This window comes from Podarcis bocagei (genome assembly GCF_964188305.1).
Source record: "Podarcis bocagei genome assembly, chromosome: 6".
Lineage (NCBI taxonomy): Eukaryota > Metazoa > Chordata > Lepidosauria > Squamata > Lacertidae > Podarcis > Podarcis bocagei.
In genome coordinates, this window is record NC_138130.1 from 31,888,682 (window position 1) to 31,911,825 (window position 23,144).

General features: G+C 40.5%; 1 protein-coding gene across 5 annotated transcripts in view; it reads left to right on the plus strand.

Moving 5' to 3' along the window:
- AFF3 (ALF transcription elongation factor 3) overlaps positions 1-23,144 on the plus strand; it is a 246,805-nt gene that overhangs the window by 13,204 nt on the left and 210,457 nt on the right. For 2 of the 5 annotated variants that reach the window (XM_081199266.1, XM_081199268.1), the window contains exon 1: positions 667-1,366. The exons of 2 other annotated variants lie outside the window; for them this stretch is intronic. In XM_081199266.1, coding sequence (XP_081055392.1) covers positions 1,287-1,366 — 80 coding nt within the window. In that variant the 5' untranslated portion in view covers positions 667-1,286. Of the gene's footprint in view, positions 1-666; positions 1,367-23,144 lie in introns of those variants that run through there. One more of the 5 variants, XM_081199265.1, reaches the window with a different exon arrangement.

Sequence of the window (23,144 nt, forward strand, 5' to 3'; positions counted from 1 at the left end):
ACCAACAATACCTGGAGGGCCACAGGTTCTCCATCCCAAATTGTTTCACCTGATCACACTCAGGGCTATTTTAATTTGTACCGGCTGTGTACTTTCTGACTCAACTGGGTTTACACATGTGACCATTCCTAAAATGCTGATTTGAGGAATGTATTGCATTATTACATGATTGGTTGCTATGGGACTATGGCACTTGGGAAAGGTGGGTTCTGAAAGGCTGAGCTGAATATTAAATCCCTTTTTGTCTGTGTGTGATGCGTCAGGCGTCTATAGTCTCCTTAGCTTTTCAAAGCCTATTATTGCTCATTTATTTTAGAAAAGGGCAAATTGTTAGGCAGGAGATTCATTTTTATGGAAGTGGGATGTGCAGAAATCTGGAAATATTTGGACAGGGAGAGACGCCTGGAAGTAGACGCAATTACTCCTGACTGGTGCTTTCCCTCACCTCAAAAACAAAATTAAAAAAAACCACAACCCTTTCTCCTTGCTGAAGGAACCAAATGGCCCCTGTCTGAGACTTCTGCCTTATCCCCACGAGAAAGGAGTAGGTGCCTGTGGGGCGGCGGGGGAGGGGATATGGGCATATTTACATTATTATTCTGACAGAAAAGTGAGAGGGCTTCAAGTAAGCGGTGCTGATTTCTCCTGAGCATTTGTGGCATTGTTTTGCTATCACCTCTGGTTCTGAGCACACCGACGCGCAGCGGATTTCCGTTGCAGTTAAAGAAAAAGCGAGCGAGAAAAGAAAACCGCGAGGGTTGAAGCGCGGAAAGGAAACAAAGCGGGGACACAGAGGAGAGAGAGAGAGAAGCAGAAACCGGGCTTCTCTTGTGTTTTTTTTGTTTTGTCTGTGCGTTGTTGTTTTTTAAAACCACATGGCTCCTCCAGCGAGGAGCTAGCCGCTGAGGGCTGCTGCTGCTGCAGCGTTCCCAACGAGGGCGCCAGCTTGAGCGAGTCACACGCTGTACACATCCCCGCGCGCTGGAGAGCGAGAGGGCGAGAAGAGCGCGCGCAGGGGAAGGAAGGAAGCGGCCAGAGAGGCGGCTGAGGGGAAAGGCGCTCCAGAGGAGCGAGCAGCCGCTTGCGCGGGCCAGCGGCGGCGCTTCCCTGAGAGCGAGGCGGGGAGACGGTTTACAGCCGCTGCGTCTCCTCCTCCCTCCTCCTCCTCCTCTTTCAGGGAAGAGGGAGGGGCGCACGGAAGGGCCCCCCTCTCTTCCTCGCCCCTCGCCCACCCGCGGCGCTGCTAAGATGCACCTTGGGCGCTGCGCGGTTGCAGCTGAGCAGCGATGACATATCCTTCCTCCGACCTCACCATGGACAGCTTCGACCTGGCTCTCCTGCAGGAATGGGACCTGGACTCCCTCTGGTGAGGATGCCGTTTTAAACTTGGGTGTGCGCGCGTCTGTGTATGTGTGAAAATTGGTGTTGCTGAGGGGTGGCTGGGTGAGGGTCCGTCCTCCATCTCACTTCTGCCCCAGAGTTTTAGGGGAGAGCAGGAGGCAGGGACTCTCCTTTCATGACGAAGGGCCACACCTGGAGGCAAATATTGATCATCATAATAAAAGGGTTCAGGGTATCCCATTCTTACCCTCTCCAATAATTTCCGCTTGTCTTTCCTTTTTGCAGGGAACCCCCCCTCCCCCGTGCGCGCCCTTTCCATCCTTCAGAACTCACTTGGGTCTGTGCCTCATGTCGTCTCTTGTCTCTACACCCTGCAGCTCCTATCTCTTATCCTCTCCTTTCATTTTTACATTTTGCATTTCAATTCTGCTCTCCCCTGCCCTGCATCTTCTAAACCACAGCTCTACTTGCCTCCTCCTTCTCTCGCCTCCTTCAACGTGATTGTTTTGCTCACTGCACCCCTCTGCTTTCCCGCTTCCACCTTCTTTCTCACCTCAGTTTGGCTCTGCCTTCCACCATCCCAACTGCTGCCTCTCAGTCCATTCAATGCCCCCATTTTTTCTTTCTTCAGCCCTCCCTGCCCTTTCACCCTGGACTGTTCCTTGTGCCCATTCCTGTAGAAATTACTGCATTTCCAAGAAGCATTTGGCAGCGGCCAGAAAGCATTTCTAGAAATATCGTTAATGACTCCAGGTGGAAAGCGCTTCTTCCTCTTCGCCACCTTCCAAAGCGCTTGCGTTCCAAAGTCCGGAATGGGTCCAGTAGTTGGCAGCTGATGCCATCTAGCATATGGATTATTGCTCCCTAATTTTTCAATCTGCATTTGTATTATTAGTACGAGGGTACTTGTGTCAGCCGTGAAGATGGTGTGTGTGGTACTACTTTGTGCCACTATCAAGTGCCACTTCAGACTGTGCTGGTTTTTCTGTTGTATACGGCCTTTACAGTTTAATCTTTTTTATATGTGCTTCAGAAGACAGTTAAGTACATGCACGAGTTGAAATGAATGGAAATGGTTGTACTATGTTGTATCTACGGTGTGGGTTTTGTTAAGGCACACAGGTTTGTGTGCACATTGCAGCTAGTTGGTTCTTTTTTCTCAGTTCAGATCAAAGCTGGTTTTTGGGAAGACGGATCAAAACACAGGACAGATATAGATTGCAGCTAATGTCGTGGACACCACTTCTCAAACCAGTGGTGGGGAATGCACTGGATGTAGAGTAAAAGGGGAACCGCAATGTGTGTTAGTTTAAATTTTTGGTCATGTGTATCTTAAGTCACCCATTGCTTGCTACAGGAGAGTTCTATTCCTTCCCTGCTTGTCCTTCCTTTCAAAGGATGCTGTTCTGGTGCTACTATTACGCTTCGTGGAGTGTAGGAATTTGTATGATGGTGGCTGTTGTTTTTTGGATGATGATGAGACCGACTTTCTGGAAGAAGTGAAACCTTTGTAGTCTTATCTCTTGTTGTATTTAAGAGTTGTCGTGTGGCCAGACTAGGACCTTGGAGGCCAGGGTTCAAATCCCCACTTGGCTATGAAGCTTACAGGGTGACCTTGGGCCAGTCAACCAACTTTTAGCCTAAACTTAATTCACAAGGTTGTTGTGAGGATAATATGGAGAGTGGGAAAACCACATGCCACCTCGAACTCCTTGGAGGAAAGATGGGATAGAAATGCAATAACAAAATAAATATGCAGTAATTCATTTCCTTAATGATACGTGTGATCTACTTTCTGTTGATATAGAATGTATGTAGTATTTGGTGATGCGCTTCTTCCCATAAGAACATACATCAAAATGATCTGGGCAAACAAGCCTGATAGTGAATTTTTCCTTTTTAAAAAATGATATTGTGATCATGTCATGCATGCTTGTTTAATGTTGGATCTTGTAAACCCAGACAATGGCTGCAATCCTGCACCAGTTATATAGAACTAAAGCATTTATTTCAGAAGAAAACCCCATTGAACTCCTTGGAATTTTAAAGAGCAAATGTAATACACAATATGTTACTAGCCTGCGAAAGTGAGTCATTATAGCTTTCCTGATGGAAATACTGTGGCTAACATTATGTGTGTTTTTCATTGAGAAATACCTATTCTTGACTTACTGCTAAGCTATAATGATTACTCCTAGATTTTTTTCTGTTTTAAAACTCTCAGATCCTTATAGACTGTAAAATTTAGAGGTCTTTTTACTCAACAAGAAGAGGAAGGGATGATAATATTCAGGCTGTGTTGCTTTCTGTGCTCAGAAAGGCGAGGGGAGAAGAAAAATTGAGGCTGTAATTCTATATCCACTTACCTGGGAATAAGTCCCATTGAACTCATTGGGACTTATTTTTAAGTAGACATGCATATAGGACTGTACTGTTAATTTCCTTTACAGTGGAAATTGTGTTCTTTGAAGACTGTATTTAATATTGGAAGTAACATAACAAAACTAGTCAGGAGGCTAGTTGAACTCAGAGAGTATCTAAACATAATTTGCTAAGTACCGGTAGTCTTGGGTATTATCTGTCAGTAATTTAAATTGTTTGATGGTTCTTATGGATTTTAAATGATGCTGGTTGCCTTATGTGAATATCACGTATCTGCCTAGACAGCAACCCAATGGTGACACTTAATAGGCTATTGCTCATGATTGGTCTGTAAGTGTATTCAAAATTAGAGTCCCTTTGTATTTCATCTAATGTCACTGATTTTTAATGCCTTGTGCCTATTGTACTCTTTCATATATCACAGAAAATCTATTAGTTTCATGATCACTCATCAGGTTATAGGTCACGTCACTGAATCACCCTATTTTGAACTGAGCACTTTATCTTAGCTTTTACCACAAAAACAGTCAACATTGATGCAGTACAGAGGTGTATGGTGTGAGCTACTTGGTTTGTTGTGGCAAGGCCTAAAGATAATTTATATTCCACACTCAATTCTAAAATTGTCATATGTGTGTGTGTGTGTGTGTGTGAGAGAGAGAGAGAGAGAGAGAGAGAGAGAGAGAGAGAGATTTACCCTTTTATTAGAGTCATAGTTGGAAGGGACCTCAAGGATCATCTTGGGGTTGGACTCGATGGCCCTTATGGTCTATTCCAACTCTATGATTCTATGATCTCTCTAATCCATAGGCAGCTATCCCATTTGGGGATCGAATCTGCAACCTTGGCAATATCAGCACCGCACAGTTGGGCTTAGCTTAATTGCTGATATTAAATAAATAGCATTTTATCACAAAACAGGTATCTTGATCAATGGTTTCAAGACTGCATATGTCAGAATAGTGACATGATAGTAATAATACTGTCATTGGATATTGTCCAGTAGGGCTGGGCATCATATCGTCCAAAACTGGTTTGAAGTCCATATCGTGATATCAGTTTGATAATTTTTGACTAGGCAATATATTGCGAATCATGGTGTGTGTGTTTGTGCACGCTTTCTCTGCAGAAATCACGATGTAGGAAAAACCATGAAGTCAGCCAATGCCTCTACGTAGCTCCATCCTTATTTCAGTCATCGCGATACGTCCATCTATCGCGATGTTTAGCTGGTGATACATTACAATGTTGAAAACCAGATGTCGCCCAGTGGAATCTCGACTGTAAAGTCAATGGCCTTCCTATGAAAGGCCATTGACTTTACAGGAAAAGTAAATTTTGGGTCTGCAGTTCATCATGGAGTGCAATAGTAGAGCTCTTTTCTCTCTGCTATCCATGTCTCATTCTTCTCTTTCTCTCTCTGTACCACCCCATGCCTATACGCCACATGAAATTAGGCTGAGACGACATGTGCCCATATGTCACAAGTTCCCCACTCCAGCTTGAAAGCACAGATATTGATAACTTTGCAGTTTTGCCACAGGGCAGTCTGCATCGAGAAGCACAGGCTTGTTTGTGATTGCAGGAAGTGCATACATGCAACACTGTCCTTCCCTCCCAATCCGTTATGGTGAGCAATCTCTTGTTATTGAAATTTACAGGATTCCTGCCTCCCAGGATGTGCTCCCTCACCAAGATAAACGACATGGATCTAATTTTAGGCTCAATGGCTTTGACAGACTTTTGTTGTTTTTTAAGCACAGTTGCTGTCCATCCCCAAATATAAGATGGGAAAATACACACTTAGGCGAAAGTCATTTTGTGGCAAAGGACAACGCTCTTAATGTCTTAATTTTCTGTGTGGCAAGAGCAAGCCTTATTGTGCTTCGGAATATATTTATGATGATTGGGTACTTAAGCTAATGATAGAAGAGCTTAGAGCATTAGACGACTGCTTCACTTAAAAAGGAAAGCTGTCCAAATAGCAACCTTTTATAGTGCTTTGTAGTCACAAGTTTATGGAATACGGTGCGATTCTATATACCTCTACTCGCGCACATAGCTTTATTGCGGTCCATAGATCCATGTCTACTCAGAAGTAAACCCCATTGAGTTCAAACCCCCATTGAGTTCCAGGTGGGTGACTGTAGGATGGCCTCCTCAGTCATTAGAATTATTTCTGGCCTCGTTAACAGTAGGTAGTTAAAATGTGATGAGGGAAACTAATAGCAACTGGAGAATTTTCGGTATTGGTACATGCCACACAGGGATCAACTACATGGATATCTTTTTATGCAGCATACATCAATATTATTGAACGTGTCCATAACATGCACCGTATTGCTTGATGTTCAAAATGTTGCTGATCCCATAGCTAGATAACTCCCATAGATGGCATGTTATTTCCCTGATAGGTTGCCAGTTGCAGAGTATTAAGTAAAAATGAATTGATGCTGAAGTGGCTGTGTTTTCCAGTTCTGCACAATGCATAAGATGAACGTTGTATTCCCAGCTGTATTATAATGATTTTAGATGCCTTTCCTTTGAGGAAAATCTATACTCGTAGTTCACTGTTGGGTAATGATGTAGTTAACGCTAAGTAATTGTTACAGCAATAAAATGTGCTCTATGCATTTCCTGTATGCATTTTTTTAAAGTGTATAATGTACAGTTTGTTTACAGTCAATTCACCACATTCTCCATTGACACACAACTAATATCTTAGTTGAAAAAGCGCTTTTACTATGTGGTTGCATCTTAAGTACACTTTACTACAGTTGTGCAAGCGCTTTAGAGAGTTGTTGCAAATCAGATTGAAATTCCAGACAAAATTGGTTTGAGGTTCTAGACAGAAATGTAATAGAAGCCTTGCTGTCTGAAGATTCCCTCTTGAATAAGGCTGCTGGTGCTTCCAGATGAGGGCTTAATACTGTAAATAGCTTCTTCAGATATTGAAAATGGGTCATTGGCAACATGTTTTGTTTTTTAAAAAACTTGGTGGGTTTTCTTCTGAAAGGGTGAACTTAAAGATTAAATGGGGAAAGGTACAGGCTGGCATTTTTGAGGCCTACATTGTCATGTGGAAACTTGCCTGCATGAGGAAAGGAGCAGCCAGCATGGTAGGATTCTTGCATACCACTGCCCTCCTGACAGCAGCCCTGCTGCCACAATTGGAACAGTACAGAAGCACGGCAGGGTGGCAGTATGGTTGGGTCCGTATGGGTGCGCTAGCACAGCCAATCTGGTACTTTTGCCTGTGCTCCTGCACAGCGCCAGCCTTTTGTAAGTACTACTGTCAGGAATGTGGCATTGCAGCAGCATCCCTCCATCCTGCCAACTCCTACGTGAGGAGCCTCCTGCGTGAGCGCCAAACACCTGGAATGAACCAGAGGCAGTTTTAGAGCAGTGTGGCTGGTTTCCCCGCACACTGGAAATTGTAATGTTCAACTTAATATTAGAACAATCCTTGCTAGTGAGCAAGCTGCACTCAACTTGGTAGAAGCTGTGTTTCGAGAAAATATGGGAAAGAATTGGGCAGCGTGTATTTCTTTCTGAGTACGGCTTCTATCTAATGGATGTTAGAAACCTCTTGAGATAATCTTCTGCAGTAAGTAAAACTTCGGAGCGTATGAAAGCAAACATTAAAATTTTCTTAAATTGCTTCACTCTTTGCTGTAATCTTTCCTGCTTGTAATAACAGTTAGGATGTTATCTGCATGAGGCCTTTTTCTGGAATGCACATCCAATTTGTGTTTACCATCTGCAGCTTAAGCAAACCTATGTTAGTCTTTTGCATGACAGAAGGATATCACAGTGGGGCCAACTGTCTGGGTTGCACATTACAGCAAGCCAAGGTTTATCCTAGGCTAAAGCTCATCATTAGTGGGGAGAGAGCTTAATTATAAGCCCAGATTTGGAAGATAGGCTAAGCCAAAAATTGGCTCAGCTCAGCATGGTGTGGCAGTAAAAAAGGAAGAACAATGTGACTGTGAGCAGGATTCTCTCCAGAAGCCCACACATTTGTGCTGTTCTAGTAAGCCATGGCTTTGATTACTGTGGCATGTGAACCAGGCCACTTTATTAATAGGCTGCATTCATATGTACTAATGCTAAACCATAGTTTAGTGCTGTGTGCACAAGCAGAGGGGTGTGCTCACTTCCATGCAACTGAAAGGAGGACCCCAGCAAGGTTAATTTCATTTCCCACGATTCCTGTCTTGTTCTTTCAAACAAACTAGGGGCTGTGGTTTAAAACAAACTATGTTGAGTCAAACAAGGCAGCTTCACAACCTGTGGTTTGAATTTTGCTTTCTTTGAAACTGACTAGAGTTTGGTTCAAACCACTGTCTCTGGTTTGTTCCTAAGGACAAACCAGGAATCATGGGAAATCAAACAAACTATGGCAAAGTACTCCTCCAAAGGAGAGGGTTGAGGAAGCATACAAGTCCGACCAGCACTTCATTCAGTCTTCTTTTTGCTTGTGTGTGTGTGTAGTACTAATTTGTGGTTTGGTATTGTATGCAAACATGGCCCTGTATCAGTAAAAAACGCTTTCAGAGATAAGGCTCATATTGTTGTGTGGTTTGGAATAATGAATGCACCATGCTAAATCTCTCTCTCTCAGGGTCTTGTTTTTCACATTTTTGTTTTGATATTCAAGCACTTAAATTGCAACATAGGAACCTCATGCTTAGATCTTCTCAGCACTCCCTTAAAGCTGCTTTAGATTTTATGCACAATGATGTGATATAATTCCGCAGCGTAAATCATACTTAAAATGTTCCTTCTATGCAAAAAAGTTCCCTGCTTAGAGTAAACTTGCACATCAGGGGAGCTTCATGGCCGAGCATGGATCTGAACCTGACTTTCAAGAAAGTGACTGTACCACCATATATGCATGTTTGAAACATAATGTTTATGATCTATATGTCAGACTCTTCCCACATATGCAAAGTTAACCTTGGCTAAAATCAAGTGTAACAAAGTTGGGAGTGCTAATAACTAGTGAGTATTTGTGTGCATAGGTGGGAATATCATTAGTCCAAATGTAGAATATACCTTGCTCAATGTGCAAATCTGCTATAAGAGAATTATAATCGCAGATGCAACACAAGTGATCAGTGGCCCCACCAATCTTAGCCAGCCTTCTTACAACCAGTCCCAAGAAGGGCAATGCCTGTCACCTTTCTCATTCTTATTCTCAGTGTTGCCTTTGAATAAGTCAGTAGGGAGGAGGACAGGACAAAATTAGTTGGCCCTGCCTGTCATTGGTTGTGGTTCTACCTATCATTAGATCCAGCTGCACCTGCTATTGCCTTCCCTGCCTTTTGTGCCCCCAGTCCCAATGGGTACCACCCACCATTGCCAGTGATAGAAGGTTAAAATGAACACAGTTCGAGTGAATTGGAAATATAACAAGAATTGCTCACTTTTATTAGACTTAACGTACATTTTTTGTGGTAGAAAACACTGTTGAATATACAGGTTCTTATTTCTGAGTAAATATGCATAGGATCAGGCTGTTAAAGGTGAATCAATTTAATTATCAGAGAACTTCACTGAAGGACAGGCTGAAGCTGCCATAGATTGCAAAAAAATAAAAATAAAAATGGCTTTGGAAGTTTTTACCAACTCCTGTTGCTCAGCTGTCCTGGCTACAGGAAGCTGCTTTTTCTGGCTGACGGTAATATTAAAATATTAAAAGCATTTTTTTTTCAATCAAACACAAGTGAAAAATTCTTTCATATTACTAATGGACATCATATTTGCCAGTGAAATGAAAAATGTTGTTTTAATGCTGTTAATGACTATAAAGCAGGAAAAGCAATGTCTAGCATGCTTCCTTGAGGCTATTAATTATTTACTTCCATCCTAGATATTTCCACGAGACTTTGCATCTTACAGACATCTTCCTTTCCCTACTTTGTTTCTGTAACGCACAAATATTTGCTATTTGTTATTATTGAAAGGGCAGTGCAGACTCCCTACTGAAGTTTTTGCAATGAATTTCAAACTTTATTTTTTAGTTTATTTTTGCTGTTCAAACAACTTCCCTAAGTGCTTAGTCACAATGGCAGAATGTATTCCATAGACAAGCATTTTTAAACATGCAGTATAAACTAAAAAAAAATAATTTATCCCAAGCCACAAATAAATTAGTCAAATTTCAATTTATAGCTCAAATATATACACATTTCAAACAATTTTAAAAAAATCTATTTAAAGTACATAATTGATTTGGTAAGTCGCAGTTCAATCCTAACCATGTCTACTCAGAATTAAGTCCTATTGAGTTAATGGAGTTCACTCCAGGTAAGTGTGTTTAGGACTGCAGCTACAGTTAATCATTTTAACAGAGCGATAAAAACAAAAATAGCCACATATGTGTATAGATTTGATTAACTTGCTCATTCTTAGCTTATTACCTAAGCAATAGCTGCTGCGTATTTTCCACCTGCTGACACTGGTTTTTTTTTTTAAAAAAAACAACCCTTAGAATTTAATATGAGAATTCCCTTTATATAGAAAGCTGTATTATATCATCGATAAAAAGTGACAGGGAATTCCTCCAATTTTTATTTGTTGAGGGTTAACACATTAACTTCTGGTTTTGGTACAAGTTTGAAGTTTTGCAAATAAATAACCATTTGGTTAATCTTCAGTGGTCTGACATAAGCACCCCCTATATTTTCAATGGAAGTGCGTGAATAAGAGCCATACACAGGATAATGGAGATTTAGAATTAAGGGCACATGGCAATTGTACATTTTGTTGCATGAAAACAAGTGCACCCTACCTAGCACCTCCTAGCACAGCGAACCTAGAAATATATTTTTTTCTCAGCCAGAAACAACCTGAAGTTCATTGTGAAGTCAAAGTCATTGTGCACAGTTCATTGTGAAGTCAAATCTGCTAGGATCCAAGACGCACTTGGCATACAAGTCCAGCTCCATGCATTTGTATGCAGTTCAGGAGCATCTGTTGTAGTGGTGCTAGCCAAGGAAGTCTATGGGCTTTCCCATGGAGGAGAAGGAGAGGGCAGAGGGTGAAGAAAGAGCTGTGAGTGGAGGAGGGACCTTTTCACATCCTCTGGACCCCCTGGGAAACTCAACAAGCCTGCTGTACTGGGAACTGGCTGTAAAAGAGAGCAACTGAATGGGACATCGTTGTGGGCAGCCTGAGGAAGTACCAGCCACTTTGGGCCTGCCCATAAAAAACAAGTCTAGACTAGGGTGATGTCCACTGTTTCCAGGAACTCTTCTTGTTGTGAGACTTTTGTGAGTGAGCTGAGAGTTTGGACGCCGCTTGGTGAGAAACCCAGAGACTAAGAGTGAGGGTGTGACAGAAGGAAAATGAATTGACTAATATATATTAGTAAAATTGTATTAATGTAACATTTTTATACACAACTGTGTATTTTGTAATGTTTTGTTTAAGCTATGTGTTGTTGCTTCAGGTTTTTTTGTACACTGCTCAGATCTATTTTTAATATATTAAGCTGTATAGAAATTAAATAATAACATCAAATAATCAAAACAATTCCTTCAACTGTCTCTACATTTTCATTACCAAATATAATGTTCCGTGCATGTGAGTCAAGTATGGAAGCACAGAGTAAAAACAATATCCTGTATGCACAAATATTTCTGTAGGCAAGGTATATTCCTAAGAAAACATTTTGATCTAAACCTTTCTTCTTTTGCTGCTCCACTAGCTGGCCATTGCATGTAGCCTAGAAGGAACTGCAGGTAATTTTCAGCACCGAGAGGCACAGAACATCTATATCTCCAGAATTTTGTATTACAGTAGTTGACTTTCTTTATATATTAGAGCTAATAGAAGGTGATTCAAGTTTAAAAGCTAATTCTGATTTAATCTTGAAGGATACAGAATGTAAACCTTTCATATTAAATAGTTGAATGCCTTAGAACAATACCCATACCCAGAATTAACAGCAAAATCTTGAAAGAAAGGAGCACCTCTTATATATTTCCTGACTATCATGTAGTGTGTGAGAAAGAGAATGCAATTGCTTGCTTGCCTACAAATGCATTAGGTCAAGTCCTTAGTCTTGTGTTCACAGCAAACAGACACTAGGAAATCTATGTAATATAAATGTCTGGCTGTAGGAGAGTCCCTACAAGCTGATTACTAAATGACAGACTCATGATTCACAATGCACCAAATTCCTTTAATTATTTCGTAGTCATATATTCCCTTGTTTTATGAAACAGTCAAATAAATGCTTCCGTCTTAATTGATAGTAAGGCAGAGCCTGCTGCCTAAGGATCTCTAAATTTCTTTTCAGAAATAAAACCATGGTGCAATTGAGGACATTCCTGATTTGGTTTTGTGAAGGTTTCCAATTTGTTGGACAGCTCTTAATTTAGCATTGGCAGACAGAGACTACTGCTGTCAGAATGTATTTTATTGACACTTTGTTAGCTGTGCTCTGTGCTGACCTTTGACGAAAAGCCACAGCTGCCATATCTCCTCCAGGCCCCAGTGAAAGAAAGGAAAGAAGGTATGCTTTTCTTTCTTGTTCTTAAAAGCGAAATGAACCAAAATAAGAAGCATGTGAGTAACCAGAATTGTTAGCGCACACAAGAAATTGAGGTTGTGTATACACAACATTTTATTCTAGAATCAGTGGAGACTGACTACTTGTTTTATTTATGTAATCCACACACAGTCTGGATGCATTGCATATTTTTTGCCCGTGAAACTGTTTTTTGAGCAACCATTTCCATTCTGAAAATAAAAAAAAGCATTGCAGGTTGCTTGTGCATTAGCCCAACAGAGTGTCCATTTGCAAACATGAAAAGAGTTGCAGGCAGTCTTGGGAATGTGCAAGTGTGTGGATACCTGCCCAATGACATTGTGGCTGTGTACATACCAAGACCACAATCACTGCTTCCTTCTTCATTCACCTGTGGCATGTGCAGGGAGGAAAAGGTGCCGGATAACAGACCCTCCAAGTGTCCCTATTTTATAAGGACAGACGTGGATTTACAAAAGCCATCCCAGTTTCTGATTTGACCTCGGAATGTCCCACTTTTCCTTAGGACTTCCCTATGTTGGACCGTATGGTAGGGTGTCTCTAATTTCATCAGAGAAATGTTGGAGGGTATGGGATATCTTAATAAAGGGGAGAATTTTCAAATGCATATCAAGTAACCACACCCACCCTTGCTAACAGCAGAATCTAGAATCAATCTACTTTGACAGTAGCATGTTGAGGATGAGCGCGAACGATTCTGGGTTGTAATCTGAAGAGGCAAATGAGTTTCCATGTGATTTTCAGCATGTTTGTATCTGCTCTCTTGGTCAAACTCAGAGTATTGTGACCTGACCCCCATGTCTTCTCTATTCACACATGGGCGTAGTCAAGATTTTTTTTTGGGGGGGGGCAGCCAAAGTTGTTGAGCTTTCCTTGGGAAATCAAAATCACAGGTAAAAATAGCCCACGAGTAGGACATTGCGATACCTATTTATCTACTTGCACTTTGATGTGCTTTCGAACTGCTAGGTTGGCAGGAGCAGAGACTGAGGAACGGGAGCTCACCCCGTTGCAGGGATTCGAACCGCGACCTTCTGATCGGCAAGTCCTAGGCTCTGTGGTTTAACCCACAGCGCCACCTGCGTCCCATATGCCCGTGTAGTCACATATAAAGTGGTGTTGTGGGAATCAAAAGGGGCCCTCAGGAAAAGTGCCTGGGTGGCTGTGTACATGCTGGGAAAAGGGAGGCAGCAGCAGTACAGTTCAGCTCTCCTCTCCTGTGTTCATCTTTAGATGTAAAAAACAGACACCCCTCCCTTTTTCAACATGAATGACACAGACATGTTGCTGAGGCTGCAATCCTCTAGCTATCATGCCACAAGCCCCACTGACCTCAAGGGGGGTTTACTTCTGAGTAGGCATGGCTAGGACCTTACTGAAAAGCATCAGTCTTTATTACATGTCTTAAAGGGGTACATTGAATAGTCTGTCTTAGGAAACATGCCCTAACACATAGTTTAGAGGGGAAATGCCTGGGATAATAACATAGGTAATGGTCTTTAGATTATGAAGTCTTCAGGGCACTTACATTTTTAATTAAATTCTTTAGTCAGTTAATTGTTTTTCTTTCAAATCATGTTTATATGTTTAAGATAAACATTACTGATTTAGTGCATATTATATGGGGGCATATTTAATCAAGTTAATTTCCCTCACCTAATTAACACAAACACAGTATTTATTGTATCGAAAATAATCTTAAATATGTTGCCTGATCGAAAGATGTGTGAATTGTTTACTTTAATGCCATCAGCAGTCAACACCCTTTTCACAGGTGTCAAGTCTGATTAAAATCCAATTAAAATCTAAATTTTCAATCAGCAATTAATGAATTGCTTGATTAATAGATTAATTTAAACCCACTATTGCTTTCTGTGCTGCTTTAAACCTAGCCTGAAACAAGAAATTCAAGGACCTTTGACAGTGAGGGAGGAAATGGAGTCTGGTATTGTGAATAAAAACTTCACTGCTTTATGAGGCTAGAACAATGTCGTTTCCTTTGGGAAATTAGTTTTCTCCCACATGAAGAAGGACAAACAGAAAATTAAGGATGAGCTGCAGTGGATCAGAAATCACTTTCTACAGAACTCTGCACAAAGGAGCAAGTTCAAGATGTAGCCAGTTTATGGCGTCATCAATAAACACGTAATATTTAAATAGATAAGCAAGTGGTTTATCAATAATCTTCCTTTAAAAACCCTCTAACCTCAACTGTTGCATTCTTCACTGTCTGAGTAACAGCTCCAACTTGCTTTACTATAGAGCAGGAGATTTTCAGTGCCCACCTCTTATTTTAATAGGTACACAACTAGTGAATGTCGGATCAGCTGATCATACATCTAAAAGCACCTATGTAAGGGGTATCCAATGTACTACATTCCAGATGTTTTGCACTACAACTCCCATCAGCCCCCATCAGCATAGCCAATGGTCAGGGATGATGGGAGTTGTAGTCCCCATCTAGGGAGCACCAAGTTGGCTATTCCTCACCTGTATTCTCAGTCACAGCTGCCACCACCAAGGGCTAAATCAGACATGATGTGATACAGGGCTCTAGTGCAACAATACTTCTTCTCTTCACTATGAGGGCTAGTTTATGTAAGACTACTCCTGCAGCAATACGTTCTCTCTGATGTGTGAGATTTCAATATGGGGTACTTTTCAAGCAAGAAACTATCTCTTATCTGAAATATGAGATGGGATAATTGCGTGACAAAACAATACACTCCCCCCTCCCCCAAAGTACAGTGGTACCTCGGTTTAAGAACAGTCCAGTTTAAGAATGATTTGGTTTACAAACTCTGCAAAACCGGAAATAGTGTCTTGGTTTGAGAACTTTACCTCGGTCTAAGAACGGAAACTGAACAGTGGAAGGGCACTGGCGGCGGGAGGCCTCATGAGAGAAAGCACACCTCGGTTTAAGAACGGTTTTGGTTTAAGAACGGACTTCCGGAACGGATTAAGTTCGTAAATTGAGGTACCACTGTAACTTACCCCTTGAACCAGTTATGAGATGAAGACCACAAGGACCTATTTAGCACAGAACTCAGAGTGATGAATGGCTGCTTGTGCAGGCAATACTTTGAATAGTTTAGATTAGATTTCTTCCCTGCTCTGTCCCAAGGCTTTTGGGCATGTTATATAGCATTCTTATTTATCAAGAACGTTTAAGTAAGCTAGACTGAGAGAGAGGAATTTGTCCAGGGAGCTGCAAAACTGTGCAAAGGATTTAGCTTCCTTCTCCATACTCAGAACTGGCTTTCTGCCTCCTGTACCACAAAAGCTATAGTTGGTTACAGTGGCAGCATGAAGCAATGGCTTATTTGGGCTGATTCTCATATATGTGGCATAGTTCCCTCTCACATCATCCCAAGGGGAAACTCTCCACAACCTGCATAATAGTTAGTTTTCTACTATTCTGTAACCAGGCAGGCTCTGTGTTCAAACCAAAACCTGCCCATAATTTTGACATGGTTTACATTTTTTGGTACAGAAAGTATTGGTTTAAAGTGTAGAGATGTTGGCTATTCTAAGTGATTCAAGAAGGTTCTGGAAGCTTCTCTGTGTGATACAAGCTGGTGCAAGCTGGAAGTTTCTACTTTGCCTAGAAAGGAGCAGAAGGTTCCTGATGTTTGGGTTAAGAGCGGTAGTCTTGTAATCTGGGGAACCGGGTTCGAGTCTCCGCTCCTCCACATGCAGCTGCTGGGTGACCTTGGGCCAGTCACACTTCTTTGAAGTCTCTCAGCCCCACTCACCTCACAGAGTGTTTGTTGTGGGGGAGGAAGGGAAAGGAGAATGTTAGCCGCTTTGAGACTCCTTAAAGGGAGTGAAAGGCGGGATATCAAATCCAAACTCTTCTTCTTCTTCTTCTTCTTCAGAAAAGCTAAGATGGGTTAATCTGGTTCTGTTTCACTCAAGGTCATGCTGACTATAATAATAGGCCAGAAGGAGCCTGGTTTTCATTTTCTGTCTCTCTTTCCTTCTGGTGTAGTGTTCTGTACATACCGGTAGTATGCTTAAGTGCTAAGGTTTTAGTCTTATTGTAAGTTTAAGTCTGCTGGATTTCTTATGTTCTGTGCTGATCCTGAAGATGTATGAATTTGTGACTGTAAAGTTCATTTACCTTCAGTAGTAAAAAAAAGCTCTGCTGGATGAAGTTGATTGTCTTGGGTTTAATATTTTGAACCCTGCAATGTTTTTAGTGTACAGTGGTACCTCGGGTTAAGTACTTAATTCGTTCTGGAGGTCCGTTCTTAACCTGAAACTGTTCTTAACCTGAAGCACCACTTTAGCTAATGGGGCCTCCCGCTGCTGCCCCGCCGCCGGAGGACAATTTCTGTTCTCATCCTGAAGCAAAGTTCTTAACCCGAGGTACTATTTCTGGGTTAGCAGAGTCTGTAACCTGACGTGTCTGTAACCTGAAGCGTCTGTCACCCGAGGTACCACTGTATATTTTTACTCTGCTAACAGTATGTTGGGTTCTGCTCTAGATCAATATGGAGCAAATCAATGACAAATTTTAGTTAGGTATGTGACTTTTTCCGTATTCATATATAGTAAAGAAAATAGAATACGTGTGATAGACTGTATATCATGCAGCACGTTCTGTTGGGATTTGGCTGAAGAATTAGAGCAGTGATTGTATCAGCCTCGGAGCCCCTCGCTCTCTGAAACCTTGGTGTTTGCAAAAGAAAAATTTCATTCAGTTTACAGACTCAATGTAATGGTCAACTCTTCTCCAGCACCTGACATGGTTCGGTTGCCTATTGTCTCTCAGAAACCCAGGGCACAATGAATACAGCTGCACACACACATATACACACGAATTAATTTTATTTAGGAAGATCGGCCCATTTCCCTTTTGTGTGGGGGTGCTCTTTCAGCTCCCTGTTGCGAAGAGGATGCACTCTGAGGAGCACTGGTCTGCTGATCTGTTACCTCCTTGCAGGGACTTCCAGTGAATTTATTTACGTGACCAGTTGCCGTCTTTCAAAACAAGAAAAAAGTACTTGATTATTCGTGGCCTTATTTTCATGGTTTTCACTCCTCTTCAGTCACCTGTTCGAAATGATAATAGGTGAATAATAATAGTGTAATATAATTTAATAACAATACATGATGATTTAGCACAGATGAATAAATAATAACAATTCTGTTGGAAACACGGGGTTGAGGTTTTCTAAAATGGTGGTGTTCCAGCAGTCTTCTCAATTATCGGGAATGGTTTCTCACCCAATCCTCTTTTCTGAGCTAGGATCCTTCCCCTGGCTTTGATAGAAGCGTGATTCGCATGCTTGTTTATACAAGACCGAAAGAGAGCTGAAGAACAGTATTTTATGTTACTAGCTAGTTGTTTTCAAATGCTTTCTGTGCCAAAATTGTTTTCATCCAATTTATAGCTAAACATGTGGATCAAGCTTCTATTTACAGCCAAGAGAAAACATGTTTATATATACTCTGGGATTTGTAACTCCCACTATGTTCATAGTAATGACGCCCATGCAATGGTTTTTAGGATTACAGTGTTGCAATTCTGTTTGTTTATTCATAAATAAGTCTTATAGTGCTCACTGGAGCATGCTCAGTAACAAGCGTGCTTAGGTTTGTAACCTTAATTCTTTATACTATCTAATATTTTTCTCCAATCACAAAACCAATATTTCCATGAAGAGACAGCAGTTAATGATGACCAATGAATTATGGGCCACAAGAAGCATTATATGAAGTTTTAACATTTAACCTCTGCTAAGTACATAACTTAACAGAGGTTAGTGGGCTATTGACCTAGCTCTAAATTGTATTACATGCATTTCAAGATTATGTATCTTTGCCTGTATGGATCTATATGCACTATGATGTGTGAAACAGCTGAGAGTCTAATAGCAATACGAAGAAATAATTTGAAAAATGGACACTTTGCAGCTCAATGACTTTATGAAGATGTTCTGAGGAATTATAATTTAAAACTATAGTATTATTAAGTTTGATTTTTTTTGCAGTTGCGGAGATTATGTAAAAACAGTTAAATATGAAGCTAATTGCAGGTATAACCTGACCAGCAGTTGATGTAGCAGAGGATCTCAACTGATATTAGATGAGAAATATAGATTACCATTTACCAAGTGGTCATTTACCATAGTGCGTATGTAACTACAAAGCACAAACAAATGGGTTTTCTGTACTATCCTGCCAAGTGATGATAGTGGTAAAATTCTCACCACTTACCAGAGTGGCTTACTCAGTAGTGGCATGTATATAGTAGTAAATAACCACTTTACCATGTTGGTTTATTATCTTGCACCAAAGCTTTATTCCCAAGATCCTAATGTTTAGACCTGTTTTCATCTAAGAAAGCTGGAGAAGCAACAGGGGAATTTAACACCTGGAGGTCGATATACTTTTATTCTCAGTAGTACTGCTTTCGCAGAATTACTTCTCTAATTAATACTTCACGGAATTATGTGCTATTAAAAGACGGCGTGTATTTTTAGATGCTTCTGCATCTTCTTGCTCACACATTCTTTTGAATATGTGCTTCCCCACATCTCCCCTAAGTTTTTTTTTAAAAAAAAAAACCAAAAGTGTAAAAAGCCATCTTTCAAAGAGTTCTGATAAGTGCTTATTCTCAAGGGTAGCTTAATGGATGCAGAATGGATAAATCCACATGACAATCCACTTTAGAATATGGCATAGCTGGCATTCTCTCTCTTCAGATTCATTGGGAATACAGAAATGCAGCAGATGAACTACTATATAGCTCAGGTCAGTGCGCTGCACACAGCTTCACTGTGTCCTGAAAATGACCCTCTTACCGACAATCAAGATGCACTCCGCTGCACATTGCCTCCTTAGATGAAGGCATTGCCTTACAGGATCTTAGTAGAATTTGTGAGGTAGTTCTGCAAGTCCTCCTTCCCATGAAACATAGCCCATGTGCAATAAATGTGGGGGAAAGACTTGCTGTTGGGGGAGTCTTCAGTATGTCATATTTTTGTAAGTATGTTTTCTTCCATCTCTATGAACAAATCCCTGTTGAAGTCCTTGATAATTGCTCATTTTGCCTCCCATATCACATTTACTCACTTAGCAGTATTTGCTACCCAGTCTAATAGCAGAGTTTAACTTTTACACTAATAAGGTGTTATATTTCTCTCCGGTCTCCACAAATGACAGTTTGCAGCCTATGTGAAGTAAAAAAAATCATTTTTGCCTATTCTCTATACTCCTATGAAAAGTCAGTTCCAGTGTCCACATTTCATAAATTCCTGACGTGTTAGAAATTAATCTAATAATAATCTAAAACTTCCTGTTACAGCCAATAACCTTTGCACTGAAACCAGTTCAGCAGTTTTGATGTCTTGAAATATAATTTTTCATGAAAGACAGTGGTTTTTATCACAGACATGAACAAGCAAGTGACCTGGGGCATAAAATTGCTGCTCAGAAGAAGAGATATATTGCCACACAAAATGCCAAGATATCTACTTGCAACAATTACAACAATGATCATTTCACATCTTTTATGCAGACAGTTTTAATCTGCAAAAGGTTAAGCATGTGACAGTTACTTGCTCCTATGTACAGATTAGCTGAATAAGATTTAACCTTTAGAAGTTCTTAAGCAGCCACTGCTCAAAATTGGACAGTTTCATTGAAAGCCACCCAGATATAAGTGATCTAATGTTTAAATAGGAGACTCTAAAATCTTTTGATTTTCTTTTAGTTTTGCATGGTGATTATAACTTAGATTGGCTCGGTGTCCTTTTTAATTTGACTGTTATATGCCACAAGGCAAGATGCAAATAATTGAACAGCCTCATTCTTTCCTTTCAATAAGGCTCAACGTCCCTGTTAAGTGGTGCTCTGAGCTTCTTTCTTCCAGCTTTGGTTTTCACCGTTTAACCAAAAGTAGTTTGAGGTGGGTTGTCTTCAACTGGTAGATAGGTTGCTCCCTGACCTTAGGAAAGTCACAGCAGCAGCACTGCCACCGTGCTAATATATAGTATACAAAATTGAAGAATTGAGGCCCCAAATGCCTGTTTGAGCTAAATTTTGATTCCAGGTATGAAGAGGCCAGAGACTACTGCTTAGCAGCAGAAAGGCTCATGGAGAGAGGCTGATTCATTTCTTAGTCTGATTTCTTTTTCCCCCTGGGCCAAAATTTGCCCCCTTTCCCCAAGCTGGATCTTAGATATGCAGTTTGGAGCATGGAGAAGGGGCAGTTGACTTCATGGACACTTCAGTCAAAGGAAGGTGGTTTTTTTGTTTTTAATCCTACCCTTTTGCAGGTTTTCAGCTTCCAATAGCACCATTCAAAGCTACTTTTCACTGAAACAAAAATCGAGGAAAAGTGCCGTTTGTGCCTCAGAATGTGCAGTTTGTGCCTCAGAAAATAAAATGATGCTATCCTATTTCCCATTGTTTTAGATTGGCTTATAATTATTAAGAGGAGAAACAAATCCTATGAGTAAATGAGTAATAAAAGGACTACAAATGTTCAAGCAAGTGTTCTTTCTAAAATGATCCAATTGGAATTTCTATGAACTTTGAATGTGGATAGGTCTCCCATGCTAGTCTATTGATGTAGCAGAAACATCATGCAGTGCAGCCTTAGACATGCCATTCAGAAGTAAGTCCCATTGAATTCAAAATGACTTTTGCATACCACACTTAATTGGGAGTAAGCTCCACTGAACTCAATGGAACTTGCTTCTGAGTTAATATGGTTAGGATTGTACTTTAGGTATTATGGCACTTCAGAGCCTTAGCAGCACAATCATATACTTGTTTACACCAAATTCCTACTGGTTTCAATGGGGCTTACTCCCAGGAGAGTCAGTATAACATTGCTGCCTTACAAATTATTTTGGTATGAGATTTCATAGACCTCCTGGTTTGCCATATAAATGGAATTTTGTTATCCAGAAATTGCCTCAGTCTACCTCCCACCCTAAGATCAGCAGATGAAGGGTGGCTAATAAATAATAATAATAACCTAGACATTAAATAAACAGTAGGAACCTGTTATTGTATTAAAATTTAGAAGCAGCTAGGGTGCAACCATAACCACACTTACACAGGCTATTTGAGCACTCCTTCCACAGTACATATATTATTTTCACTAATAGATTTACAATCATTCCTTTCATACATTTTAAGGTTTCTTACACTTTTTTGCCTAAATGCACGGCAGTAAGAAACATAATGCTCTGATTATCTCTTTTAATATGCATGCAGGAGGTACATTGCATTAGATTCCTGTAACTGCATAGAAATAATTAAGTCTCTCTATTAATTGTGATTATCATCTATGTAAATATTATATGTAAATGAATTAAAACAAATGTTTGTCCATTAAACGAAACAAATTTGTGTTGTAAAAAAAAAAGATGAAGCGTTTTATTCCTAGTTGCCCTTGCTATGCTCCCCCCTGCAGATAACGATATTTCAATTCTTGTTTCATAAATATGCATGTCATGTTCAAGATCCCATTTAAATGCATGCATGAGTAAGAAGCACTGAATTTGATTAACTTTATTAGCAATAAATAATGAAGTGTATTATTTTATGTTAACCCCTATCTAAGGGCAAAATACTGCAGACTCTTACATGTGTGTGAGTTGTGATTAGTTCCACCGATGCTAATATCATTACCCTATAAGTAAATCTGTTTTAAATTTGAGTTAGCAAGCAGCACCTGTATTACAGAGCAGCTCTCAGATATCTTGCTATCTGGATAGGCAGTCATTTATATCCTTTAGAAAATGTATTTATAGCTTTGACTAATTGCTTCTTGGGACATGGAGCCTTTTACGTTCACACCCTTTGTTAAAACGCATCCAGAGGCAGGCTGAGCAGAACAATTTTTCAACTTCTTAGTGTCATTTTTATAGACAAATAACACTTGTAAATGATGGATAATAGCCAGCAAAATGCTGTGTTGTACGAAATGTGCATGAATTATGTTTGCTGGGAGACAGAAGGTTAACTTGCCCATGAACTAATTGGGCTGCTTTATGGTAAATGCGTACTGGTGTATGTCCATTATAAACAAGACTCTGACCAGCTGAAAGAGGATTTCTCCTTATCCTGGGAATTACTCATTATCTCATCCTTTTTAAACTGCCTGGTTCAAAAGTGGGTGGGGAGGGAGGTCTAATCATAATGTATCTATAGGAATTACAACAAAGAGAACAGAGCAGCTGGAGCTTACTAATGTCACATATTAACACAACAAATTGGTGTCCCAGTTCTTCAGGCCCTGTGCCTTCAAAATTCTTGCTTACTTCAGAAGAAAAAGAATATACTAATGATTTGAAGGACTACCTGTGCTAGAGGGATATGCCTGCTATGTACTGGCTGTGGAGTGGTTGATTTCTGGCCAACCACCACCCAACATTTTGCTAATTGCACTTTCTATATGCCCACCCATTTATTCACTCTGGATAGCCTAGAAAGGGAACACTTTGAATGCTCTTCTCTGACACATATGTGATGACACATGTGTGCACACCCCCATTTGGTGGGATTCCCGCTTATTCAACCACCCAGGTTCACCATTAGAAGGAATATCAGTTTGGAAGCCAAGCAGGGCAACTCAAGACCAGGTAAAGACTTGTAAAGGTTTGGGTGACTCCCTACATTCACAGAAGTATTAAGGTTTGTAGAACAAAAATGAAAATTTAAGTACCCCGAAATAGTCCAATGACCTGTGAACATATAGAATATAGGGGCACAAAAAGTAAAGATAGCCAAGTTGGCCCATAAGAAAAATGCCAAGATTCATATTAGGGACAATGCATTACTTTTTCAAATCCCCCACAGCTGCAGCTCACCACCCCACCTTATGCAATTTTCTGAT